Here is a 27,827-nt window from a genome sequence, read left to right on the forward strand (position 1 = left end):
ATGGCCACCGAGTGACCCAGACTGAGCGTGGATTTGCAACCCCGTCGCCTCTGCCCCCCGAGCACGGGGCGAGAGGTGAGTGTCACCTCTGCATTCTGGTGTGCGACTGGCCCACCGGCACCTCCCCCTGCCCGACGCCGCCGCCGCAGCATGGAGGAGAGGGGACGTGGAGTGACAAGTTTACTCTGAGGGTGCCGGGACGGGGTCATCAGAGGCGCCAGGGCTGGGGCTGGGCTCGGGGTCAGGTTGGCCATCGGGGCTGGTGTCCTCTGGGGACATGTCCCAGGGGAAGCGTGGTTGTCCCCACATCTGCTCACGGTAGACACGGTCGAAGGCCTCGCTCTGTGCCACGGTGAAGTGGTTCTTCCAGTCACCACTGATGCCTGGAGGGGACAGGGGACGGACCGCTGAGGAGCTGCAGGGGTGTCCCCTCTGCCTCCACTCACCATGACCAACTATACCATCTGTGTCACCTAACCAGATCCCCCTGCTTACTGCCTCCTTCCCTCACATCCAGGGGACCCTGGTCAGCCCCGCCCCTTTGACCTCTGGCCCCTGATCTCTTCGGGGAACTCACTTCCCTCTGGCACCCAAACACCCCTTTTACAACCTGTATCACCTCCACTAGGGGCTGCTGAGCCAGCACAGGGCGCGCTCGCCCTAGCACCCCTCAGACACCCACCACGGCCTCTAGCCGTGGCTTGATGGCCAGAGCACCCCCACCGGGCACTCTGAACACGCATGTGCCGGTTTGCGGTCCCCACGGCCTTTGAGCTGTCTCAGCAAGGCGTCCCCACCAGCTGCAATCCTGAGGGCTGGTCCGTCATATCACACTGAGCGCTGGCGTCTACCTCTTGCCCGTGTGGAGAGGGCCCTTTCGAAGAGCTTGTTGAATTTTAGTTACATGTCATGTCACCTCTGGTGAGGCCAGGAGGTTCCCCAAAGGGCACTGATATGCCTTAGATATCCCCATTCCCAATTCTTGGAATTTAGAACATGAAACCACATGGCAACTGGACCAGGACGAGCCTGGACCACCTGGGAATCCTGTATTGCCATAGTGCCCTGCTTTGTTTGGAGACGGAGTCTAGGGTAGTCCAGGCTGGCCTCAACTCCGTGTAGCTGGTTTGGTAAGTGAGCACCACCACGCCCGACTAAATACTCAATTACTCTGCATTAATACAAAGGTTCCTGTTGGAGCCGAGATCTGGATGCACTGGGGGGGGGGGGGGTTTGTTCCAGGGGGACGCCCAGATGGAGGCAGGTTAGCAAGCAGGCACACTCTTGCGGAGAGTGAAGACTAGTCTAGGTGACCCTGTACGCTCTGTTCCGTATGGCATCTGGGGAAACGGAGGCCCATCAAAGTTATGAACTGCCTAGAAGCACACAGTGGTACCTTTGCGCAGGAACGCCCCCTGGCGGTGGTCCAGCAGGCTGGCAGGCAGCAGTGTGTAGTTGGACATGGTATTGGCCTTCATGGCCCCGAAAGCCGAGTGGGCCACCACGGAGCTCAGGGCCTCTTCACCCAGGGGCCGGCCCAGGAACTCGCAGAGGCGTTGCACGGAGCCTCGCAGGTCCTGGGGTGGGAAGAGGAATAATCGGTGGAGTGGGGACCACTTTGGTGGCCTGAGGGGCTCTTTGTCTCAGTTTCCCCATCTCCAAGTCAAAGCTTTGGGCCTCCCTGTCCTCCAGGATTCTTGAGGATTCTGCAGGGGGGGGAGAGTGTAGGTGGGCAGACGTCAGCCCAGCAGCTTACAGAGAACCCTGTTGTATGTCAGAAGCGGACAGTGTGGGAGGGGCTGCCCAGCCCTCCCCGCATGCCCCGCCCTGGTCTCCAGGGCTTACCCTGCCCTATCTGCCTCAGCCCAGATAACTGTCATGGCCCCCCTTTTTTTTTTTTGCCATGTTCTCATCTCTGTGTCCCCATCCTAGCCCACGCCACGCCCTCTCCCTTGCGGACCCTCGCCAGCCTGCCTGGTTCCCCGATTCAGTGGCTCCCCAGTATGCGGGGCAGAGTCTTCCCGGGACAGAGTGGCTTGGTGTGAGCCCCTCCTTCTCACACTTTCCTCCCTCCTCGTCTTAGCACAGGGTTTCGTGGTGTGCTCTTTGCCACTGATAAACTCAATTGCCACCTTCCTCGTGACACTTGGCTCAAGTGCCGGGACTACCAGGCTGTGACTCAAGTCCTCATTCACATTTGTGCTGCTCCGGCCGCCCGCTTTGAGCCTAGTTGGCAAAGCAAGATACTCGTCCAAAGTCACATAGCCCCGAGGCTCAGACCCGGGCCCAAGCCCCACGGTCCTCTGTACCCCACAGCCATCTTTGGCGTGCAGCGTCTGCACAGCCGGTCAGCGCATAGCCCGCAGCCTGCTTTTCCAGGTCATTCCTGTTTCATAACCCTTTCTTCTCTAGCCACAGGCCTGTCCCAGAAACACACATGTGGGCGGCGCCATGCACCCCAGGAGTGGCCCAGAAGCTGTGCTTGGCTCCATGGCCCAGTTTTTGGTTTGGAGAATAAAACCTGATTGGATGTAGGTTGGGAGACATGGTGCTGAAACCTTTTCCAGAACTTTCCATCAGAAGAAATTATCAGGATGGAAAAAATATGGGGGCTGCAGGGAATTGCTGCGTGTCTTTGGAAAATACCTAACTCACTCCAGAGTGCTAAGACACATTTCTTCCTCGGAACAGTGGTGAGGGCTTACCAGGGTGAACCTAAAAAAAAAAACACTACGATTTTCACAGCTCAAAATGGATGGGCTATTGCTATTTTATGTGAATATGTATGTATAATATATACTTACATTTTTCTTATTTTGTTTTTTTGAGACAGGGTTTCTCTGTGGTTTTGGAGGCTGTCCTGGAACTAGCTCTTGTAGATCAGGCTGGTCTCACAGAGATCCGCCTGCCTCTGCCTCCCAAGTGCTAGGATTAAAGGCGTGGGCCACCACCGCCCGGCTTAAACTTAATTTTTTTTCATCACATTCATTGTGTGTGTGTGTGTGTGTGTGTGTGTGTGTGTGTGTGTGTGTGTGTGTGTGTGTGTGTGTCTATGTGCACATGTGGAGGTCAGAAGACAAACGGCAGGGGTCAGTTGTCTCCTTCCTCATCTGGAGAGTGATTGTCAGGCCTGGTAGCAAGTGGCTTTACCCTCTGGGTTGACTTGCCAACTCTTTTGTTTATTTGTTGTTTGTTGTTTTTCTTTTCTTTTTTGGGAGGGCAGGATTTGAGATAAGGTTTCTCTGTGTATCTTGGGCTGTTGTAGACCAGGCTGGCCTTGAACTCAGAGATCCGCCTGCCTCTGCCTCCCGAATGCTGGGATTAAAGGCGTGCGCCACCATGCCTGGCTTGTTTTTCAAGACAGTGTTTCGTGTTTCCTGAGAAGAGGCTGGGGCATGCTTGGGGTAGGCACAGCACACCAGAGCCAGGCACACTCCTCACAGCTGCCCACAGAGTCGCCTTCTCGATGGTTTGGAGATACCCTGTGGCTGAGAATCTACAGCTGTAACTACAAAGTGTCTCCAGAAGTGAGAGCTGGTAACACAAGCCTGTCATTCCCATCACTCTGGAGACTGAGAGGAGTGACAGTTCAAGGCCAGCCTGGGAAACTTACCAAGACTCTCTTAAAATAAAAAACACTGCAAAGGCTAAGGCTGTAGAATTCCCGCCTAGGATCTCCCAGCGAGGACCTGGAGTTACGGCTCATTTGTAGAGCACTTGCCTAATGTCCACAAGGCCTGGGTTCAATCCCCAAAGCTGAAAAAGGTGACAACTACAGAATGTGCCTGTAATATTAGTACTTGGTGGAGCTGAGTCAGGAAGTTCTTGAGATGAAGGTCTACAGAATGAGTTCCAGGACAGCCAGGGCTAAACGGAGGAACCCTGTCTCAACACACAAGTAAATAAAAAGCCCTGGAGTGCTGGGTTTGCCCCTGCCCGGCACCGCATGAACCAGGCATGGTGGTGCACCCCTGCAATCTCAGGAGTTGGAAACAAGAGAATTAGAAGTTCAAGGTCGCCGGGCGTTGGTGGTGCATGCCTTTAATCCCAGCACTGGGAGGCAGAGGCAGGCGGATCTCCGTGAGTTCGAGGCCAGCCTGGTCTACAAGAGCGAGTTCCAGGACAGCCTCCAAAGCCACAGAGAAACCCTGTTTTGAAAAATCAAGAAAAAAATAAAAAAGATCAAGGTCATCCTCAGATACTTGGTCTACATGGGACTTAGAGAGATGGAGGAGAGAGGAGTGGGGGCCTCCCCAGGGCCTTTGCAATGGCTGCTCCGGCTGCAGACTCTCCTGGCTGCTTGTTTGTCTGTCGCTGTCTATGTGTCCATCCTATCTGATGGTGACTTGACTTGCCCTATCCGCTTAGAGTCACCCACTTCTCACCCCCAGACCGCCATAGGTCTGGTTTCCCCAGGACAGGGACGGCAGGCATCCAGGGCCAGACCAACCTGCTGCAGCTCCTCATAGGTGATAAACAGGAAGTTCTCATGGCTCTGCATCCGGATCCAGCCCTTGATGTGGTCAAACCAGGAGCCAAACTGCACTGCAGGCATGGAGGGTGTGTGAGGCCACATGGACCAGGCCACCGTGTCCTTTGTGCCAGGGTCAGAGACCCTCCCGACCCCGCCTGTGCAGCCCTACCCCCTGCCACCATCCGTTCCGCTGACAAGCAGGAACTATAGCTGTGCTCCTCCGCCTCCTGGCTGTCTGTCCGCCCCTCAGCTAGCCTCCACCTCCCTCATCTCTGCTAGCCTCCACCTCCCTCCATCTCTATCCCCCTCTCCCATCTCTCCCCGTCTCTGTCTCCCCCTCTTCCGTCTCTCCCCTTTCCTGACTGCCCCTTCCCAGTCCTCACCTTCTCCTTTGAGGAAATCCTGAAGGAACTGGTCCGGCGTGCCAGGATCCTTCAATTGCACGGCAATCTTAGAATAATAATAGAGGGAGACCACGACGTCCCTGGGGTTTCGGCCCAAGTAAATCACCTGTGCAGACAGTGGGTAGGGAAGGTGTCAAGTACAGTAGAACCCGTCCCCAGGCCGCTTGCTCTGCTCCCCCTCTTCTGACCCTGTGGGGTGGGACATCCGAAGGGACAGGGCTTCCTCCAGCCACATCAGAAGTCAGGGAGGGGCCGTTTCTGAGCCAGTTTGGTGGAAGTCAAGACGAGAGAGATCATGATGAGACACACTGACAGGGAGACAGGCAGGTGGATCTCTGTGAGTTCAAGGTCAGCCTGGGCTATACACTGAAGCCTCTTTTTTGTTGTTGTTTTTGTTTTGTTTTGTTTTTTCGAGACTGGGTTTCTCTGTATTGTTTTGGAGGCTGTCCTGGAACTTGCTCTGTAGACCAGGCTGGCCTCAAACTCACAGAGATCTGCCTGCCTCTGCTGGGGTTAAAGGTGTGCACCACCACTGCCTGGCTTTTTTTGGGGGGGGACGACAGGGTATTGTTCTGTAGCCTAGGATGATGGAAATCAGGACCACCCTCCTGCTCCAGCTTCCCAAGCACTGGGGTGACAGGCACACATTACCGCATCTAGCCTAGAATCTCTCCCCTTTAAAAGGTGGTCTCTCAAAGGTCACATGTTCAAGTGTGTATTCACGGTGCAACTACTCCACTGATCAGTCTCACCCTCCGCACGGCCCACCCCCTTCACCTTGGCCTTGGAGCTGAAGAAGGCCTTTGTGAACAGTTGAATGGGGAGGTGGGAGCTCATGAGGCGGGGGCTGGGCCGGTCTGGGAGGCTGAAGGCGCTTATGATGGTCTCGCACCAGGGCGCACGTTGCCAAATGGGCTCAGAATGGATCCACGAGGGGTCCCCATCTTTCAGGATTAAGCAGAGGATCTCAATCATCCAGTTGGTACCTGCCAAGAGAACAGAACGGTTAGCTGGCAGCAGAGGGTCTGCCGAGGGGCAGGAATGGAAACACCCCCCCAACGGCAGCAAAGCAGCTGGGAAAGCAGGAGGCAAGGCAGGGGACAACTAGCCAGGTGCTGAATACGACTGTCATCCGGCACTCTGGAGGCTAAGGCTGGAAGACCACTTTGAATCTGAGGCCAGTCTGGGTTACAGTGTGAAACCTGGTCTCAGAAAACAAAACAGGGGTATGGTGGTCGATTAAGAATGGCACCATAGGCTCATACATTGGAAAGTTTGGTCTGCAGGGAGCGGCACTATTTGAAAGGTCTAGAAGGTGTGGCCTTGATGGAGGAACTGTGTCACTGCGGGTGGGCTTTGAAGTTTCAGAGGCTCAAGCCAGGCCCAGAGGCACGCTCTTCCTGCTGCCTGAGGATCTGGATGTAGAGCTCTCAGCTACCTGCATGCCACTGAGCTCCCTGCCATGAGGACAATAGACTGACCCCATGAAGCTGTAAGCCAGCTCCAATCACACGTTTTCCTCACTAGAGTTGCATGGTCATGGTGGTTCTTCATGGAGAGATGGCTCAGTGGTTAAGAGAACTGGCTGCCCTTGCAGAAGACCCAGGTTCAATTCCCAGCATCTACATGACAGCTCACAACCACTCCTTACTCTCGTGCCAGGGGATGTGACACCCTCTTCTGGCCTCTGCGGGCACTGCACATACATGGTGCACACACATAAATGTAAAAGACCCATCTGCATAAAATTTTTAAAAAGTTAAATGAAGGGCTGGAGAGATGGCTCAGAGGTTAAGAGCACTGACTGCTCTTCCAGAGGTCCTGAGTTCAATTCCCGGCAACCACATGGTGGCTCAGAACAATCATCTATAATGAGATCTGGTGCCCTCTGCTGGCCTGCAGGCAGAAGAATGTATACGCAAGAAATACAATATTAAAAAAAAAAAGTTAAATGAAATAAAAGGCTTAGGGCCAGCAAGATGACACAGAGGACTACTGCCAAGTCGACCTGAGTTCAAGCACTAGGATTTTCATGGTGGGAGCAGAGAACAAACTACTACAAGTTCTTCTCTGACCTCCACTCACTCTGTGGTACACACGCGAACACACACACACACACACTATGACAGGGGCTGTGTTCTGGCCTCTGTGGGCAATGTGCTCACATGGTGCATATACATGTGAGTAAAACGTGCATATGCATAAAATAAGAATAACTACAAGACTGTCACTGCAGCTCTGGGAGAACTGCGACTGTTCCCTGCACTGGCTGCTCATGGAGATCCGGGTGTCTTGGGAGGGGACACTGCTGCCTTGGTGTGTGTCCCCTTCACTTACCTCTCCTCTGCATGACTCCAGCCCAACCAGCAAGCAGGAACCCCTCACTCAGCCACCAAATGCACACTGCATGCAAAGTCTGCCTTCCTGTGTGTGTGGTGCCTGCGTGCTTGGGGAAGATTTTCCCACTTGTGAATGTGTAGGGGTCAGAGGAAAACGTTCTGTCTTCTTCTAAAATCTCATGTCTCCTACCTTACCCTCTCCCCTAACTGGCCGCCCGTGAATCCCCAGAATCGATTTGTCTTTACCCGGAGCACTGAAGTCACAGGCACAAGCTGTCTACCATGCTTGACTTTTATGTGGGTCCTGGGACTCACATTCAGGTTTCAGCCTCATGTCAAGTGCATTGACATGGTGAGACATTTCATCATCCTTATTTTTAACTGATTATTTTTGTTACAGTTGTTTTCAAGATCTCACTGTGTAGCCCTGGCTGTCCTGAAACTCACTATGCAAACCAGGCTGACCTCAGATTCAGAGATCTTCCTGTTTCTGCCTCTTGGGTACTGGGAGTAAAGCCACTACACCTGGCCGTTTATTTCTATGTTTTTTTTTATTTTAATCTTTTGTCTGTCTGCAGTAAGAGGGATTGAGTTGGAGTTTCAGAAATGCTAAGCAGGGGGACTGGAGAGATGGCTCAAAGGTTAAGAGCACTGGCTGGTCTTCGAAAGGTCCTAAGTTCAATTCCCAGCAACCACATGGTGGCTCACAACCATCTATAATGAGATCTCATACCCTCTCTGGCTTGCATGCCAGAACACTGTATGCATTATAAATAAATAAATCTAAAAAAAAAAAGAAATGTTAAGCAGGGGCTCTACCACTGAGTCACGCCCCAGCCCCTCACTGGGGGATTCTAGGCTGAGCTACATCTTCATTTCTTTTTACTTCTTGTCATGAGACACACAAAGATCACATTAAGCAGTGGTGGCTCACAGCTTTAATCCCAGAACTCAGGATGCAGAGGCAGGTGGATCTCTGTGAGTTTGAGGCCAACCTGGTCTACAGAGCGAGTTCCAGGACAGCCAGGGCTACACCAAGAAACAAAACCCAAAATAAACAAACAAAAACCACATTAAGCTGTCCAGGGCCAGCCTTGGGGGTCCTCCTTCCTCAGTCCCTGGTCCAGCAAAGACAGCAGGCCTATGCCACCAGGCCCAACTTATCTCTTATATCTGAATGCCATGTTTCAGCAAGGAGCCCTGTCCCTGCCCAGGAGCCCAAGGCTCAGTAGCCTTGGGCCTTGTGTTGCTCGTGGTCTCAGCCACCAGCAGAGGGCGCCCGAGGAACATTAATTGTTCGACTGTTCTCAGAGGCAGCTACCTCTTTTGGCATGTCATCACTAGCGCAGGGGATGGACAATGACAAACGTTCTCCACCAGAGCATCTCAGCACCTCTCGGGTGAATCCTGAGACAGGAGCAGGGAAGCCCCACTCCCGATTCACTGATGCCCGGGGGTCTTCTTCCCTGCAGGGGGCGGGGGCTATTCCATGCCTGTGGTCTCCCTGTCCTCCGGGGACCAGCTCATAGATAAAGTCCCTTCCCTTTGTGTTAGAAAACACACAAACGCAGACCTCACCATCCTAAGCATTTCCGTTTGGCGACATACATGCAACCACGCTGTTTTGGAAACGTCACCCCGTCGACACCTAAACTTTGTTCTTTTCCCAAACAGAAATTGTAATCGTTAGACAGACACCCTCCTTTCTCCCCTCATGAAGCCCCCGTTACCGATTTCTGTCTCACAGTTTCTCCCTACAAGCATAGCTACTTTAAGGGCCACATTTAATTCCTTTTGTGTCTGGGTTATTTCTCCCAGTACGTGTCTGTAAGGTTCACTCTTGCAGTAGCGTGAGTAAGATTTTTTTTTAAGACAGGGTCTGTGTGCCTGGGGCTGGCTTCAAATCCAATCTGTAGCTCCGGATGACCTTTAACCCCTGATCCTCTCATTTCCCTCCACATGCTGGGATTACAGACATGCACCACTGTACCCAGATTCTCCAGTGAGCCTCAGCTGTCAGCACAGTCCAGGGTTACCCAAGGCTCTCCGGTGGGGGACTGCCTTGATCAGATCAGTTTGAGGACTTGTCTGGGGGGGTATTTTCCTTTTCTTTCTCTCTTTTTATATTCGTTATTTATTTGCTTGAGACAGGGTCTCACTATGTAGCCCTGCTGGCCCGGAATTTGCTACCTGCACCAAGCTGGTCTCAGGATCACTTGTCCCCGCATCCTCAGTGCTGGGATCAAAGGCCTATGCTTCCGTGGGCATATTCTTGACTACTATTGACATAGAAGGGCCCAGCCCACTCTGGGCAGAGGGTCCTGGGTTTTATAAAGAGTTAGCTGAGCACAGGGGCAAGCAGGTAAGGTTGGTTCTGCTTCAAGTCCTGATTGAATTCCTGGTCTGACTTCCCTCGTCGATGGTCTGTGGCTTGGAATTGTAAAGCATTACAAGCTCTTTCTTCCTGCGCTGCTTCAGGTCAGGGTGTTTCCAACCACAAAAAGAACGCCAGAACACTGGCTGTCCTTCCTACGAAGACCGAGTGACAGTCTGTATGTGAGTGCAGAATGGAGTGGAGAGGAAGAGCCCCCCCCCACAAACATGTTGGGTAGCAGGCATGGCTCTAGGCTCAGAGAGCACGGCAGTGTCCAATGCAGACAAAGCTCTTGGAGTTTCCCCAGATAACCCTTCCAGCAAGAAAGCAGAGATTCCATCAGCGAGGCTGTGCCTGGTGGCACACACCCACCCGCCCAGAGCCTGAGACACTGAGACGGGAGGGCCAGGGATTCAAGGCTAGCCTGAGCTACATGAAAACCTGTTTCAACAAAAGAAAGTACCCACCAGACCACACAGTGGCCAAGGGAACAGGGAGTGCTGACGGGACAGGGAGGGTCTGGTAACACTCAGTGCTGTGATGCCCAGGGGACAGGGGTGGTCTGGGGTCACTGTTGCAGCCCTGGAGGGGACAGGGGAGGTCTGGGGGCTTTGTTGCAGCCCTGGAGGGAGGGGACAGGGGGGTCTGGGGTCACTGTTGCAGCCCTGGATGGAGGGGACAGGGGGTTCTGGGGTCACTGTTGCAGGCCTGGAGGGAGGGGACAGGGGAGGCCTGGGGGTGCCGTTGCAGCCCTGGAGGGAGGGGGTTGGCCAGGTTTCAGAGTCTGCCTGGGACAGGGAGTTAGTGGTTGGAGCACAGGAAGGTGCTTCCAGCAGAGGACAAAGTCCCAGTTTTGGAGGGTCCTCCTTTTCTTCCCCACTTCATCCCTGAGCCCAAGCAAGCACCGTATGTACCTGATTTGGGGTAGGTGACAATGAAGATGTCCTCATCGCGCACGTTGTTAGTGTTCTCGGCCAGGCTGAGGCTCTCAGGTGAGTACATGCCGACTGGAAAGGGGATGCCTTTGTACCTGAAGTACTCGCCCTGCAGCTTCTGGCTGTAAGAGAGGAAAGGCAGTGAACCAGGAGGTGGGCAGCAGGCTGCAGGCCCTCCACGGCACCCTGGTGGGCACTGTCCTGCCTCGTGGCCTCGCCTGCCCACCTGAAACGTGCACAGACACCCGGGACGTCAGGCCTATCACCCTCATGTTATGGGTGTAGAAAGCTGGGCACAGACAGCAGGAGCGACTTGCCCAGCAGCTGGCAGGAGGCAGAGCACTTCACATCTGTAAGACAGAGCTAAGTGTTCTCCTCGTGTTTACTCCGCATCCCAACCCTGGAAGGCAACGCCACGTGACCAGGCCATTTTACAAATGAGGAACCCAAGCCAAAGGTAGCAGGTGCCCTGCCCACGCTGCAGAGCCCATGTGAAAACCCACAATGACTCACTGAGAAGCTAAAACGATCTAGCTGCTTTTCCTAAAGCCATGACGCATTTATGCAGTCAAAGAACTGCGTCTCCAAAGAGAAAACTGAACCCAGGGCTTCCGGAATGGTGCGGGATGAGCCATCCTCTATTAATTTGTCGGAGACAAGGTCTCACTAAGCTGCCCCAGAGAGTCTTGAACTTTTGGTTCTTGGGTCTCAGCCTCCTATGTAACTGGGATGGCAGACCTGAGCCACCAGGCTCATCTAGAATGTGGATTTTATCTCATGAGTTACTAGTAGTGGGCTTGAGTCTTGGTGCTAGCCCATTAGCCTCTTGTCCTGTCACTGAACTACGATGCTCGGATTCATATTTTGGGGACAAAAAGACACTACAGCAAATTGATTTTTTTTTTTTTTTGGTTTTACGAAACAGGGTTTCTCTGTATTGTTTTGGAGGCTGTCGGTCCAGCCTGGCCTCGAACTCACAGAGATCCGCCTGTCTCTGCCTCCCAAGTGCTGGGATTAAAGGCGTGCGCCACCACCGCCTGGGTGCAAATTGCTTAATTTTGAAGAACAGTACCCACTAAAAGTTCATAAGAACAGCTCTTGGTTACATCTGCTTCAGACTCTTGATAGGAGCCAAGCATCCTCAGACACGGGTTACAAGGGCCTGGCTTCTGTTTCTGGTTTCGTGGCACTCTGTCTGAGGGAGCGGTTCCCGCACTCCACTACTGCGCAGTAACTGAATGCCGTCAGTCTCCCACTAAAGTCCTCTGCATGTCACCTTTGCAGGTCCCTGTGAATGTCCCTCTCAAAATGGGAGGGGCCAAAGACCCAGGAAGGTTAGGATGGCCAGAACTGTGTCTGTCACCAGCTGCTCTTACAACACCTCTCTCACTTTGAGTGAGACCAGTGGACCACGCTGGTCGTTCCCCAGACAAAGGAAGCTGAGGCAGGTGGACAGAAAGCAAAGACCAGCTCCAAAAGCACAGAGAGGTCCAGTCTCAAAAAATAAGAAGCTGCTGGGTGGCGCACGCTTTTAGTCCCAGCATTGGGAGGCAGAGGCAGGAGGATCTCTGTGAGTTCAAGGCCAACCTGATCTACAGGAGTTTCGGGCAACCAAGGCAACACAGTATAAACCCTGTCTCAAGTCCCCCTGCCCCCCCTCAAAAAAAGGAGCTGGGGAGTTTTTGACTCAGTGGCTAGGAGTACTTACAGCTATTTCAGAAAACTCAAGTTCTGATTCTAGTACCTACATAAAGCGACGCCTGTGATACCATCCGATGCCCTCTTCCAGCCTTCATAGGTACCCATACAGACACACACGGAGACCACATGCACATAAACACAATTAAATATGCCTTAAAAAAAAGAAAGTTTGGGCCGGGCGGTGGTGGCGCTCGCCTTTAATCCCAGCACTTGGGAAGCTGAGACAGGTGGATCTCTGTGAGTTCGAGGCCGTGGAATGGAAAATCCCCAGCGAGGGGCTGGGGTTGGCTCAGCAGTAGAGCTCTTTCCCAGGGTGAAGGGTGGGCACGGCTGTGTGGTTTGTCATGAGGCCCTGGATTCCATCCCGAGAGCAGGAACAACAATGGTGCTGATGATGTTGGTGCTGAGAGTTTGATTCTGAACACATAGGTGAAACTCAGAAACACATTCAGGAGTCCTCGCCATGGGAAGCTCTCTGTGACTTAGTTTTTTGATACATATATGGGCATAATAACTGCTGCCTTGTAGCATTTTGTAAAGTGCCCAAGCCGCTGTCTAACATGGAGAAAGTGTTGCGTCACCGTTGGTTAAATTTCACAGAGGACTGCAGGAGGCTGTAAGCAGTCATCGGGCAGCCTGGCAGCCTGGCTTGAAGCTCGCATCCCATAAACCTAAGCTAAAACAGTCATTTTACACAACAGTGGATTAGCAACATTGAGGCCCTGCTCAGGCCAGCTAGCAAGGCAACGTACCTTCAGTAAGTTGTGATTTTTTTTTTTTTTTTTTGGTTTTTCGAGACAGGGTTTCTCTGTATTGTTTTGGAGGCTGTCCTGGAACTCGTTTTGTAGACCAGAATGGCCTCAAACTCACAGAGATCCGCCTGCCTCTGCCTTCCCAGTGCTGGGATTAAAGGCGTGAGCCACCAACACCCAGCAAGTTGTGAATTCTTTACAGACTTCATCTGCCCAGTGGTCTTATCACTTTTCTATAGTTGAGCCTAAGGGTAGGATGCGTGATGTCACCAGTTACCAGGTAGATTTGGCTCAGCAAGCGGGAGCAGTGAGATCAACAGTTACCAGGCTGATGGATGCCTGCCCATGGTTTTGTCTAACCTGCCTCGCCGCCGCCTTGAGCCTCAGTTTCCACACACGGACAGTAATAATCACTGTTCCAAGCCTTCACTCCTACTGAGGATATACGGGCTTGTATATCTTAAATACTAGGCTCTTAAGAGACGCTCAGTAGCCCCAAGTATGATTTATAGTCTTTGATCTCAAGAGCTCCTTGAGAGAGCTATTTATTTCCCATTACAGGAGAGGGAAACTGAGTCACCTTCAGAGAAGAATCTTGTGCCCTTAGGCACCCTGAAATGATTCCTGGCTGACTAAGTAAATTAATGTGGACACCTTGGCCACTGCACCACTGGTTAAAAAAACAAAACTCAGCCAGGCGGTGGTGGCGCACGCCTTTAATCCCAGCACTCGGGAGGCAGAGACAGGCAGATCTCTGTGAGTTTGAGGCCATTCTGGTCTACAAAACGAGTTCCAGGACAGCCTCCAAAACAATACAGAGAAACCCTGTCTCGTAAAACCAAAAAAAAAAAAAAAAAAAAACCTCTGAATGCAGCTCTCGTACCAAGAGGCCAAGCAGCCAGGGCTCAGGCTGCTGACACCCAAGTCATTTTTGTTTGTTTGCTTGTTTGTTTTCCCAAGACAGGGTTTCTCTGTACTGGTTTTTTTTTTTTTTTTTTTGGTTTTTTGAGACAGGGTTTCTCTGTGGCTTTGGAGGCTGTCCTGGAACTCGTTCTGTAGACCAGGCTGGCCTTGAACTCACAGAGATCCGCCTGCCTCTGCCTCCCGAGTGCTGGGATTAAAGGCGTGCGCCACCAACGCCCGGCTCCAAGTCGTGTGTGAGTGAATGGATGAGTGAGAGAGGAGATGGTGACAAGTGAATCAAATGAATGAGGGAGAGAATGGATGGATGGATGGATGGATGGATGGATGGATGGATGGATGGATGGGTGGATGGATGGATGGATGGATGGATGGCTGGATGGATGGGTGGATGGAAGGATGGATGGATGGATGGATGGATGGATGGATGGATGGGTGGATGGATGGGTGGATGGATGGATGGAAGGATGGATGGGTGGATGGATGGATGGAAGGATGGATGGGTGGATGGAAGGATGGATGGATGGATGGATAGATGGATGGGTGGATGGATGGATGGATGGATAGATGGATGGGTGGATGGATGGATGGAAGGATGGATGGGTGGATGGGTGGATGGATGGGTGGATGGGTGGATGGATGGATGGATGGGTGGATGGCTGGATGGATGGGTGGATGGATGGATGATGGATGGATGGATGGGTGGATGGGTGGATGGATGGATGATGGATGGATGATGGATGGATGATGGATGGATGGATGGGTGGATGGGTGGATGGATGGGTGGATGGATGGATGGATGGGTGGGTGGATGGATGTGTAGATGGATGGGTGGGTGGATGGATGGGTGGGTGGGTGGATGGGTGGATGGATTGGTGGATAGATGGATGGGTGGATGAAAGACCACCCGAGAGAACTGATTGAGAAAATGAACCAAAGCACAGAATTGAGACAAAGGAGTGACTAAATGAAGGACAGAGTGAAAGACAGGCCCAGAGCACTTGTGTCCCCCCCCCTGCCTGTGCCATCAGCCCTGGATACCGTAGAGACGTCACCAGGGGAGGAACGCTGAGATTCCAGAGTCCCTCGACCCTCCTGCGGGCTCCTCCATGCCCTCTTCCTCATCCCCACCTTCATGCCAGCTCTGGCCTCCACCCGGCTGCTCGGCTCTGCGGAGTCCATCTCTCTAACCCTGCTGCTCCTAAGCTCACACAGCCTCTCTGGGTTCATGTCTTGTGGTTTCCTCACACTCACAGGCATGTCTCTCCACATTAGCACTGCAGGTGATGAGAGCTCATCCTCACAAAGCAGCCAGCTCGGCCCCCATGGTAGACAAGGAAGGGCTGAGTTTAGACAGCTTTCCATGCCAGGAGACGGGCGGAAGGAGGAAAAGTCACCATCGCCCTTAGCCCCGACTACTGTAGCCATCACACGTTTATAATCCTGTCTCCACTAAGGCCACAGTCACTCCGCACCAGCAGGAGGGGACCCACCGAGGACCAGGTGCTTCTGCCCTTCCCATGCTCAAACCTGCAGCGCATCTTACTGAAAGGAAGACACCCATCTACCCTGTCCCTCTGTGCCGTCCCCTCTGCTGACACAACACACTGGCTTTGCTCTTCCCGTATTCTGAGTCAACCCTGCTGTAGGGTTCTGCACAGGCTGTACCCTCACCTTCCTCTACAGATTCTTGCCCTCCCCAGGTAAATCTGTCATGATGTCACTGAGCCTCATCATCGAGGACACCCTGTGGACAATGGGCCATCAGCGTGCACACACACACACACACACACACACACACACACACACACACACACACACCTGGGTTGCCTTAGTTCACACAGCTCAGGCTGAATATTGCCTCATCTCACCTAAAACCCAGGGCTCAGAGAGGCTCAGTTTTGTATTTTGGAATAGCTGCATACGCACACGGAGAAGCCTTGAGAAAGAGGCCCGAGTCTAAACAGTTCACAGACGCTTCCCACACACTTTCCCAGCCCCAAAGGCTTTTCATCTGACGTTTTTGGTGCGCCATGTTTTGGCTCTGACTGGTTCTCTGAGGTCAGGCATGCCACCTTCTACCCGTGGTGCCATGCCAGCACTAAAAGTGTTTGGATTCTGGGTTGTTTAGGTCTTCAGATACTGAATAGACGTAATCAAGCTTTGTATCCTGGCTACCTTCTTTGTCCAGTGAAAACACTTCTTTAGATTAATTTGTTTATATTATATGCGTGGGTGTTTTGCCTTCGTGTGTCTGTGTACCACAGGCAGTGGCTGCAGAGGCCGTACAGACGACAGAAACGGAGTTCTGACAGTTCTGAGCTGCCACGTGGTGCTGAGAATTGAAGCTAGGTCCTGCGCAAGAGCAGCCAGTGCTGTTATGGCTAAGCCATCTCTCCAGCCTCAACAATCATTTATTTTTGGTCTATCTGTTTTGGTTAACGTCTCCAAAATACTTCTAGAACTGCCTGCACTGGGGAGAGAGCATTTGCGTCACTGAAGGAAAGGATTTTTACCTCACAGTCCTCCCTGACCTTGTGGATTCAGGCAGCAACTCCATGAGGCTTCTGATGATCCCTGACTTAGGAGAGATGATGGAGGTTCAGAGAGGCGGAGCTACCTGGCTAATGTCACACAGCCAAGGGGGCCAGAGCAGATTTGAACCCAACAAATTAGGGAGACACAAAATTGGCCCAGGCAGTTCAGAGGTGCACTGGTCATAACTGTCCCCAACCCCACCACATTAGCTTCACAAAGCTGACCAATGTTATCTTATAGTTACGATACCTGGATGAAGTATCCTTACATAATCAAGGTTATAAAGCACAATTGCTTCCTCTTGGGTGTTAATCCAAGAGAAACAAAACATTTGGAGCTGGGCGGTGGTGGCGCACGCCTTTAATCCCAGCACTCGGGAGGTAGAGGCAGGCGGATCTCTGTGAGTCTGAGGCCAGCCTGGTCTACAAGAGCTAGTTTCTGGATCATGTCTCATGATAAAGGAAGTGGGAGAAAAGAGGAAGGAAGAAGAGAGAAAGAAGAGGAGGAAATAGAAGGGGGAGGAGGGAGAGGAGGAAGGGGAAGAGGGAGAGGAGGAGGGAGAGGAGGAGGGAGAAGGGAGAGGAGGGAGAACAGGGAGAGGAGGGAGAACAGGGAGAGGAGGAGGGTGAGGAGGAGAGAGAGGAGGAGGGAGAGGAGGAGGGAGAGGAGGAGGGAGAGGAGGAGAGCAGGCGGAGGGGGTGGGGGACTCATCTCAAGCAGGGAGCTCTGGAACAGGACATTTCCGTTTGGTCCCGCGGTCAGAGGCGCCCCTCTGAGGACATGAGGATGCTCACTCGGACTCTGGCGTGTGGCAGGCCGCAGCCCCGCCCAGCCAGTCCCCACTGTCTCAGCCGCCAGACTGTCCTGCTGACTCGTGTTGGGGTCACCTCACCAGAGGCCCCCAGCCTGGGCCAGCCCCAGTCAGGTAGCATTCCAGCCGCCCAGGCTTGGCCTGCCAGGCTGCCCTTCCCCACACCCCTGCTCACCTCCACGCTGGCCTCTGCATGGAGAGCGCATCGCTGCCAGGTCCCCAAGTCCACTCGGCAGCAGGACTCACCTTTAGCCAGCGCCAGGGGAAAGCCGCGCGCGCGCTCGCGTAACCTCGCTGGACCTTCGTTCCCAGCCGCATCCCAGCCCAGGCCCTTCGTTCCGCTGCTCTGCGGGCCACCACTTAGTACTTGGTTTCTTTGTGTGTTTCCTTCTTTCCGTGCCTCTTCCCCCCGGTAAGGAAACTGGGATGGCTTTCTACTCTCAGGAACCAGGGAGAGCAGGGTGAGGGCAGTACTTCGTGCATCTGTTAGATGAACAAACAAGTCTCCCTCCCACCCCTGAGATGTTCCGGATACACAGGTGACCTTGAACCCAGTGAGAGACAAAGATGCTGACTGCAGCCCTGAGGAACCAGAAGCCAGGAGGGAAATGAGTGCTCAGGAAATGTTGCACCCAGCTCCCCAAAGACACTTCCATCTCCCCCGCCCCCGCCCCCACCCCTACACTGGGTTTCTCTGAGTAGACCAGGCTGGCCTCCAACTCAGAGATCCGACGGCCCCGCCTCCTGGGTGCTAACTACCACGCCCGGCATGTTTCCATATTGACAGTACCCTCAGCTGGCATCCATTACATTTCTGAAATTTACCACACACAAACATTTGCTTTAAAGAAACCAGAAACAAACTGAACTCTAGTAATCCGCAGCCCAGAATGTGCAGGGGTCAAAAGTCCTGGTGCGCAGCTTCAGCTTAAAATGCACCCAGGAAGTTGGGTCCGGTGGGACAGGCTTGTCACCCCAGCACCTGGGAGGCTGAGGCAGGAGGATCTTGATTACAAGGTCAGCCCGTGAAATTTAACGAGACCCTGTCTCAAAACAGGAAGAGAAGTCTGGTGGTGGCGCACACCGTTAATCCCAGCCCCTGGGAGGCACAGAGGGTGGATCTCTGAGGATTCTAGGCCACGCTGGTGTACATAGAGAGACCCTGCCTCAAAAAAAAAATAGTGAAAGGAGATGGTAAGCGCTGGCCTGGCAGCAGAGCTCAATCCTAGTGCTACCCAGAGCAAAGTTTATTTCTAGCTGTGGATCACATGCACACACACACACACACACACACACACACACACACAGACAGACACACACACACACCTATCTGTAACCATTTATTCATGAGTGGGGAACTGTCGAGGTCATTGCCATGTGAGCCCATTGCCATGTGAGTATCAGGAAAGACGTGTGTGTGTGTGTGTGTGTGTGTGTGTGTGTGTGTGTGTGTGAGCATATGTGTGTGCATGTGTGTGCATTTTCGAGAGTGTGTGCGTGCGTGTGCGTGTGTGTGTGTGTGTGTGTGTGTGTGTGTGCGCGCGCGTGCGCGTGTTCCATGCTGCTCTGGGACTCCTCTTGCTCCTACTCTCCCAGCCTGACTGATCGCACACCTGGCATCTCACTCTTCTCTTTGTTCACTGTTCGGCGACTGTAACACGGAGACTTTGAGGTCCATCTATGCCATCTAACCCCCCCAATCCACCGCCCCCAAATGGTAGGGTTAAGCCCAGGACCTGGTTCCTGTTGGGCAGAGCTCTACCACGGAGCCACATCCCAGCCCTTACTGGGACATTCTAGGCAGGGTTCTGCCATGGAGTGACGCCCCAGCTTTAGCTCATGCTATGCAAATAATACCATGCCCACTCCTGCTGTGTTCTTATTTTTAGTTAAAAGTTTCCTTCTGGGGCTGGAAAAAGACTCAGCGGTTAAGAGCACTGGCTGCTTTTCCAGAGGACCTGGCTCAGTTCTCAGCACGCACGTGGCGGCTCACAGCTGTCTGTGACTCCAGTTCTGTGGGGTCTATGCCGTCCATAGGCACCAGGCACGTGTGTGTAGACATCATACATGCCTGAGAAACACCACACACACGAAATAAAAACTTTACACTCTTGTTCCTTAAAAAGCATTTCATGAGCCGGGCATTGGTGGCGCACGCCTTTAATCCCAGCACTCGGGAGGCAGAGGCAGGCGGATCTCTGTGAGTTCGAGGCCAGCCTGGTCTACAAAGTGAGTTCCAGGACAGCCTCCAAAGCCACAGAGAAACCCTGTCTCGAAAAACCAAAAAAAAAAAAAAAAGCATTCCATTTGAGGAACGGTACCCGACAAAGCACATTTTGACGAGGAGGCAGGAGCTCCTGTGGCAGCCACCGTCAGGAGGCAGAACTTTGTAGGCCGCATGTAGCTTCCCATGCGCCCCCTCAGTGGCCACTGCTGCTCTGGTGTCCTCCCCCTCCCCCATACTGAATGAGACTGGTCCTGGACTCTGATGCCATCCTACTAGCTATTCCCTGGTATCTGGCTGTTTTTGCTCAGGCAAAGGTGGTTGATACTTCCTAGGTTTGCAAAAGAAGTTGCCCTCAGGCCTGCATAGATTCCAGAATGTGAGGGTACTCCAGTATCTAACATAAAATGGAATAGCCATGGGCCTGGTCACACAGGCCTGCAACCACAATACTCAGAAGACTGAGACAGGAGAATTACTTTGAATTCATGGACACCCTGGGCTATAGAACCTGTTTCAAAACAATACATATATATAATGTTCTTAGTTTTTCAAGACAGGGTTCGTCTGTGTAACCACTCTGGCTGGCCTGAAACTCAGTTTGTAGACCAGGCTGGCCTCAAACTCACAGAGATCCGCCTGCATTTGCCTCCTGAATGCTGGGACTAAAGGCGTGTGCCACCACATCCAGCTTAAAACAAATAATTTTAAATGGTGTTTTTATGCCCAGCAGCTGATTGACCACACAATACCTAATTTAGGTCTTGAGATGCAGCCCCCTCCTGGTGCATTTGAGAGAGGAGGACAGAGGCTGGGAGATGGGCGTCAGTTGAGGGGCCTTAGTTCCCTGAAGGGCTTGAGCGGCCTCCTCCCCACCCGCTCTGGACAGGCTCACTCTGTTCTCAAATGCTCCACGCTCTACCACACCAGGCTCCTAGCGGCCTCTTGCCTGGGGCACTTCCCACTTCTCTGACATGCGCCCCCATCTGCCCAACCTCTGTGTGCCTCTACTGCACTGAGCCTCACGCAGACCCAGCCACCCGCCACATGCTGCTGAGTGTTCACGGTATGACCTCCGGGGCAGGGGAAGGAGGCTGTCCTCCATCTGTTACTGACTTGATGTCAGCTCTGAAGGTGGGGAGCTGTGTTAGCAGGCTGGGGACAGCCAGGGCCTGCTAGCTGACTTGTCAGCTGTGACCACGGTGAGATCAAAATGGAAAAGGAATCTCTCCCCAGGCACGCAGCTGCCTGAGCGGTCACCAGACAGAGAAAACACATACCGCAGGTCTCAGGCTCAGTGTGGGAAAGGAGAAACTACCTCACCTACAGTGAAGCTTTTCGCTTTTTGTTTGTGTGTTTGTTTTGTTTTTTGTTTGTTTTGTTTTAAAGGCAGGGTCTTGGCCGGGGTGTTGGTGGCACACACCTTTAATCCCAGCACTCGGGAGTTCGAGGCCAGCCTGGTCTACAAAGCAGCCTCCAAAACAATACAAAAAGAAAAAGAAAAAAAGGGTCTCACTCTGTAGCCCAGGCTAGCCTCAGGCTTGTAGTGATTAGCGATTCCTTTTTTTTTTTTTTTTTTTTTTTTTTTTGTTTCTCGAGACAGGGTTTCTCTGTATTGCTTTGGAGGCTGTCCTGGAACTCGCTATGTAGTGCTGGGATTAAAGGCGTGCGCCACCACCCCAAGCTTGTAGGGATTCTTTTGCCTCCACTTCCTACACACTGAGACGACAGGTGTGAGCCTTCTCTTCCACTTATGTTTAGCTGTGGCATCAAGGCAACATTTACCTGGGGGCTCATGTTGAGTCTAAATAAGTGAGGTGTTGGAAAGCTGAAGGCATGACTCAGTGGCAATGCCCTGCCTAGAGTCCCCTAGTGGGGGGCTGCTGTGTGGTTCAGCGGAGTGATGTCCACAGAGGCCTGGCTCCAGCCCATCTAACCCAGCACTAGGAAGGAAAGGGTTAGAGCTAGGGAGATGGCCTGCGGGGACAGTGCTTGCTGTGTAAGGATGAGCGTGTAGGTTCAGATTCTATGCACCATGTGAAGATGGCCACTGTGGTGTGTGTGTGTGGTGTGTGTGGTGTGTGTGGTGTGTGTGGTGTGTGTGTGTGTGTGTGTGTGTGTGTGTGTGTGTGTGGTGTATCTCAGGGCTGTGTGTGTGTTGTGTATCTCAGTGCTGTGGTGTGTGTGTCTTGGTGCTGTGGTGTCTGTCTGTCTGTATCTTGGTGCTGTGGTAGGGCAGAGGAAAACAGATCTCTGGGACTCTCTAACCAACCAATCTAGACAAAATGGAGAGCTCCAGTATCTCACAAAATAAGGTAGAGGAGTTAGAGAGACAGCTTAGCAGTAAAAGCACTTGGTGCTCTTGCAAGGGATACAAGTTTGGATCCCAGAACTCATGTGAAGCAGATGACAACTGCCTATAACTCCACTCCAAGGGATCTGGCGCCCTCTTCTGGCATCCTATGGCACCTGCACAAACATAGCAGCACATGTGCACACACACATACACACACACACACACAACAATTGAAAAATGTGGACAGTAATAGAATAAGATGCCCATCTCCAGCCGTCACATGTACATGATGTACATGCACAGGTGAGTTTACCAGTACATACATGTGCACACAATACATAATCACATTCAGAAACACACACACACACACACACACACACACACACACACACACACACACATAAAGACAGACAGATAGAAAGAAAGAAAGCCAGGCAGGCACGGTGGTGGTTCACACCTTTAATCCTAGCCCTTGGGAGGTGGAGGCAGGCGGATCTCTGTGAGTTCAAGGTCAGCCTGGTCTACAGAGTGAGTTCCAGGACAGCCAGGGCTACACAGAGAAACCCTGTCTCAAGCAAATGAGAGAGGGGGAGGGGGGAGACCCAGGGGGGCCCCCAGAGACCCTGGACAAAAGAGGGGAAGGAAGGAAGGTCCAGCAGGTGTGTTACACAGGAGTGTGTGTGCCTGTGAGCAGGACTCTGGGCTCAGGCTTGGCTGGGGAACTCCTAGTTTCTCTTTCTCTACCTGCTCCCCCACACACACATTTCCTGGCTCAGGAGGACTCAGTGGCAGTTGGAAAAGGAAGTAGGAGAAAAAAAATCTCCAAACCAGCTAAGAATGAAGACTTACAGCTGTTATTTCCCAGCACATGTGAGGCTGAGCAGGACTGCCATGAGTTCAAGGCTAGCCTGGGCTACAGAGTAAAATGAGATTCTGCCTCAAAAACCGGGGTTGGAGAGATGGCTCAGTGTTTTAACATGCATACCACTCCAAGCCTCATTCAGGGGGCTGGGGTTTTCCCAGCACCCACACTGGGCAGCTCACAACTTCCTGTAGCTACACCTCTGTGGGCACAGACACACAAACACGCACAGACACAGAAATACATTAAATAAACAAATCTTTGAAAAAGAACACCAACAGCCTCACACAATCCCTCCTCAGAACAGACAGTTCCCTTCCATGTGGGGTGGCAATCTGATCTCTCAGCTGTCACCCACTTTATTGACACTGCAGCTCCCTGGGCCTGGTGCATGAGCAGCTAGGCAGGTGGCCTTTGAGCTCAGAGTGCCTGGTCCTGACTTTCCTGACTCTGATCCCCTCTCGAGGTTTCTGACCCTGATGCTACTTGGATGCCCCTTGCTGCCTCAGCATTTGATGCCACTAACGCCTGTTGGGTCCCACATTCCTGCTAGTGTGACCCCACACACTGGGGGTTCCCACTCCCAGCCTGTCTTGTCAGCGGCCCCTCAGGACCCTAAGGCATGGCGGAGGGGATTGCCTTGGGTCTTTGTGGGCTATGAACATCCCCTGCTTCCCCACCACCCCAGACAGGGTTTCTCTGTGTAGCCCTGGCTGTCCTGGAACTCACTTTGTAGACCAGGCTAGCCTGGAACTCACAGAGATCCTCCTGCCTCTGCCTCCTGAGTGCTGGGATTAAAGGCGTGCGCCACCAACGCCCGGCCATCTCCTGCGTCTTAACAAGGGCCTCTGCTCTGCCCACTCAAGCCCCAGGTAGGCATTGCTGTTGTGTTTACTGTCTAAAACCTATCTATCATTGCAGAGAACCACGCTCCACGTTATAAAGTCTGTGAAATCTCCCCACTGCTGAGCTGGAAACTAGAGTTAGAAACTGTCTGGAAGGCCTGACATTCCAACTATTCCAGAGGTAGGGGCAAGAGGATCTCAAGTTCAAGGCCATCATGGATATCTTAGCAAGACTATGTCCCCAGACAAAAAGTAGAAAGGCAATAGGAGTGGCCCCATGGATGAGGCATCGCTGCCAGCCTAAGGACCTGAGGCCATCCCTGCGACCAGCATGATGGAAGGAGAGACCCAACCCCGCAGAGTTGTCCTCTGACCTCCATATGTGTGCAGTGACAGTCACAAGCCCATGCATGTGTATAAAGGAAGAAAGATACATAATAAAATTTTTGTGAAGTAAAGGGAAGGCTGGTGGCTTGGCTCAGCAGTAGAGCCCCTGTCTAGAATTCCTCAGTGAGAACTTGGGTAGCATCTGTGGGGCCCAATGTTCAATACCCAGCACCAGAAAGAAATAAAGCACACACAGGGATACTGGGAGGGAAGAGCTCTCTACACCCAGGCACACAAGTCAGCCGCTTCTCTGAGCCTCTGTCCTCGACCCTCGACCCTCGACCCTCTCCGGAGGGTGTGAGGACTCCCCAGAGATCCTGGCTTCACACTACTTGCATCTGGGTGACCTGAGGCAATCCTCTTAGTTTCTCAGGGTCTCACCTCTTGGGTGGGATGCGGATATCTGGTCATTCACCTCACCTCTTGGGTGGGATGCGGATATCTGGTCATTCACCTCACCTCTTGGGTGGGATGCGGATATCTGGTCATTCATCTCACCTCTTGGGTGGGATGCTGATATTCAGTCATTCACCTCACCTGGGCAGGCCATCAGGAGGATTAACTTAAACAATAGACAGGCTGCTAGCATGGACGGGAACCTGGGCTCCTTGGCACAGTGGTTCTGTCACCTGCTGCCTGACTTTGCCCTGCCCACTTCCTGCCTCTCTCTCCTCTTATCACCTCCTCCTGCTTTTTTAAAGGACAAGGTCCTCGCCCGTGGCCTGTCCTGGTCTCGAACTCACTCTGCAGCCAAGTCTTCAAGCCCCTTCCCCAGGGTGCTGGGATGCATACCTGATTGCTGTGGCACAACCCCAGCCACGCCCCCAGGCTCCAGCCACGCCCCAGGCTCCAGCCACGCCCCCAGGCTTGTTCGGTCCTTTTCAGTGCTCCAGACCCACGCGAGGCTGTGAGGCCTCTTCCATATAAAGCACAACCAACCCCATTATCTAAACTATTCCAAGGGCTGCATCTTGCTGACTGTCCCTTCGTCCAAATTAAGTCCTGGGCAGTTGGCATCACATGACCCATAATCTAGAACAGATCGTGGCTCACCTGTTCTTGTTTAGGAGGCTTAGAAATGGAATCATTCGTTGCCTCTGGGGCGTAGTAGGGTGAGGCGCTGCTCTTCGCCCTATGGGATTCTGCTGATGCCCCTCTGCCCACCACGCCTGGTCCCTCCTGCAGTCCTGACTCACCCCAAGATCAAAGGTTTCCTAACCTCATTCTTCCATTCATTCATTCATTCATTCATTCATTCCTGGCCGTCGTCCTCAGGAGTTTCCTACACCTCTCCCTGGCCATGACAGGCTGCCGTGGTGCCCGGGACAGGTAGTTCTGAAGATGGACCATGGCAATCTGGGTTTTGTGGGCCGGCCACTCCCTCTCTCCTCCAGGAAGCATTAATAGCTGAGGTTTCAAATTCAAAACTACATCTTCAACCCTGAGCAGCAGAGTTTGGCCAACAAAAGAGAGTGAAAATCGCCAGGGGAGGAGGAGGAGGAAGCACATGGGCCCAGAGGTGGGCTGTGGGCGCGGGGGGGGGGCACTGTGGGAGAGGAGACCTGGGATGTGGGGGGCAGATGAGGGGCCCACACCCGCTTCCACCTCAAACCAGATCCATCTGGCTTATTTTGGCTCAGGAAATTCCTTCTGAACAAAACATTTCTAACCCTTAAAACAGCTTTGGAGGCCATTGCCCTGGGCACTAGGGAGCCACAGAGGACACTAGAGCAGGGGACAGTGGTGGACCTGGGGCTTAGAAATGAGCTTTCTGAGCCGGGCGTTGGTGGCGCACACTTTTAATCCCAGCACTCGGGAGGCAGAAGCAGGTGGATCTCTGTGAGTTCGAGGACAGCCTGGTCTACAGAGCGAGTTCGAGGACAGCCTCCAAAACAATACAGAGAAACCCTGACTCGAAAAACCAAAAAGAAAAAAAAAAAGAAAAAAAAAAAAAGAAATGAGCTTTCTGGACGTTTCTACAGAGGGGGGAAGGAAACTGGATGTGCAAAGGCACCGGGGCAGGGAAGAGTGGGGTGTGACCAGGGACCTGAAGTCGTGGGGTGAATGGAATGTAGGAGGGGAGGAGAGCGTGGCGGGTGGGGTTGGGGCCTGGAGGGGCCTGGGCGCTAAGCAGTCTCATCCTGGCTGGCAGGATGGGTGAGGCAGCTCTTTGACCGCTGGGGTTGGAGGCAGGGGAGAGGCTCCAGAGGGAGACGGTGGGCCATGTGAAGAGTCCTGTGGGGATTGACAGGCCGTGGAGACACCAGGGAAAGTGAAGAGCAGGGCCAGGGGACCACAGGCAGAAGAACTGCAGCCCACATCCAGAGTGGTAACACAGAGAGAGCTAGTGACTGACACTCATTCATTCCAGGGACTTGGTGGCCCCACTGCGCAGAGCGCAGGAAAAGGTGCCAGGTCGGGCGAGGGCTGAGAAGAGTGTGTCGCCCAAGGCTGAGGGGCCCAGAGAGGCTAGGACGATTGTCTAGGTCACACAGCAATCAGATTCAACCACCTGGGTACTGGAGTCTGGGTCCCCTCTCCACACCCCGGCTCTTGACTGAGGCAGGGGAAGGGAGGACTTGGAACAGAACCATGTTCCTGTGAAGCAGCCGGGGTGGGGACAGGACTTACCTGCACCCCCACACACACAGCTCGGGGTACCAGGGGGGCCCCGGGAGGGCTGAAGAACCCCACACACACACAGCTCAGGGTACCAGGGGGTCCCTGGAGGGCTGAAGAACCCCACACACACACAGCTCGGGGTACCAGGGGGGGCTCCGGGAGGGCTGAAGAATCCTGACTTTAAGAGTGTAAAAAAGAGTTGATGATGAGGTCGGTGCCTCACTGTGTAATCTGTGAGGAGCTGCAAATCCTTTCTGGGTTCCTGCTTGCTTAGCCGAATCGAAGCCAAGGGGAGGAGTATGGAGTGGGTTCAAAGGCTCTGTGATCAGGACACTTCGGTCCAGCCTCAGTTTCTCCATCTGCTAAGTGAGTTCTCTTAGAGTGTCTGACTCACCTCCAGAAACAGGAGCTATGGGCACTCAGTGCATGAGAGATCGCCCCACACTCCCTCAGCTCTCTTGGCATCCGAGACCCATTTCCCCGTCTGCCAGCATCCCATGCTCCCTGATGTCTCTCAGATGGAGCAGACACACGAGAAGTGAGCTTTATTGGGGCTCCCAGCTGGTGTAGGGTTCAACAGCCCTGGACTTTTGCACTGCTGGGGACCAGGATCCCAGTTCCCCTTAACCAGTTTAGGTTAGTAAAGGCCCTGCTCCCCTCCCCTCGACAGAACAACCAGAGCTTGAGAGAAGCATCCCAGGACTGAACCCAGTGGGGGTCCCGCCCTGGCCAGGGCCTGTCCCCATCCTCCCCAGCACACTGCCTCACCTAATTTCGGAGATACGGTTCTCGTACGCGCCCCACAGGGCCGGGGGCTGTGGCCCGTCCATGGCGGGCAGGGTAGGAGGTAGCCCGGCTGGCGTCCTGGCCAGGTGCGCAGCGTCTGCCGCGCCCGCCAGTGCCAGGTGCCTACCAGGCCGGCCCAGGGGAGGGGCACAGCCGGTTCTCCCAGCTGCTGCCCACGCCTCCTGCCGGCGGCAGGGAGGGAGAGGCTGGTGCCCTCCCAGGGCGAGGGTGAAGGCTCCACGCGACCAGAGTCCAGAGCCAGCCTTGGGGACTTCCGGCTGTACCCCAGTGGCTGCGCCTGCCTGGCTGCCATCTCAGGCAAGCGGCCCTCTTCGTTTTGAAAGTTTTGCTGAGCACCGCCTGTCTGTGTGGAGCACCGGGCATGCTGAAGAAGAGCAGTGTCCACCTTGTGCGCTGATTTTGTAAGATGGAGAGACAAGAGACAGAGGTGCATCAGGACCAGAGGATTAGGGTCAGAGATAAGGAAAGAGACAGACAGCATCAGAGACAGGACAAGGGACAGAGACAAGCAGAGACACTCTTCCTAAATGCTTCC

At 53.3% G+C, this 27,827-nt stretch overlaps 1 protein-coding gene across 3 annotated transcripts; it reads right to left on the reverse strand.

Moving 5' to 3' along the window:
- Positions 1 to 167: 167 nt before the first annotated feature.
- On the reverse strand, positions 168 to 27,396 carry Sult2b1 (sulfotransferase family 2B member 1). 3 transcript variants are annotated; one of them, XM_021235697.2, is made up of 7 exons: positions 27,254 to 27,396; positions 10,506 to 10,648; positions 5,656 to 5,864; positions 4,858 to 4,984; positions 4,451 to 4,545; positions 1,397 to 1,577; positions 168 to 383 (listed from the first exon to the last, which is right to left on the reverse strand). In XM_021235697.2, the coding sequence occupies exons 1-7, from the start codon at positions 27,313 to 27,315 to the stop codon at positions 181 to 183; spliced, it is 1,020 nt and encodes a 339-aa protein (XP_021091356.1). In that variant the 5' UTR covers positions 27,316 to 27,396; the 3' UTR covers positions 168 to 180. The 3 variants fall into 3 exon arrangements, with proteins under 3 accessions (XP_021091356.1, XP_040591955.1, XP_012979621.1); XM_040736021.1 differs by lacking the exon at positions 27,254 to 27,396 and adding an exon at positions 17,425 to 17,795; XM_013124167.3 differs by lacking the exon at positions 27,254 to 27,396 and adding an exon at positions 17,496 to 17,786.
- Positions 27,397 to 27,827: the final 431 nt, after the last annotated feature.

Source organism: Mesocricetus auratus, unplaced genomic scaffold, assembly GCF_017639785.1.
Source record: "Mesocricetus auratus isolate SY011 unplaced genomic scaffold, BCM_Maur_2.0 Super-Scaffold_100054, whole genome shotgun sequence".
Classification (NCBI taxonomy): domain Eukaryota; kingdom Metazoa; phylum Chordata; class Mammalia; order Rodentia; family Cricetidae; genus Mesocricetus; species Mesocricetus auratus.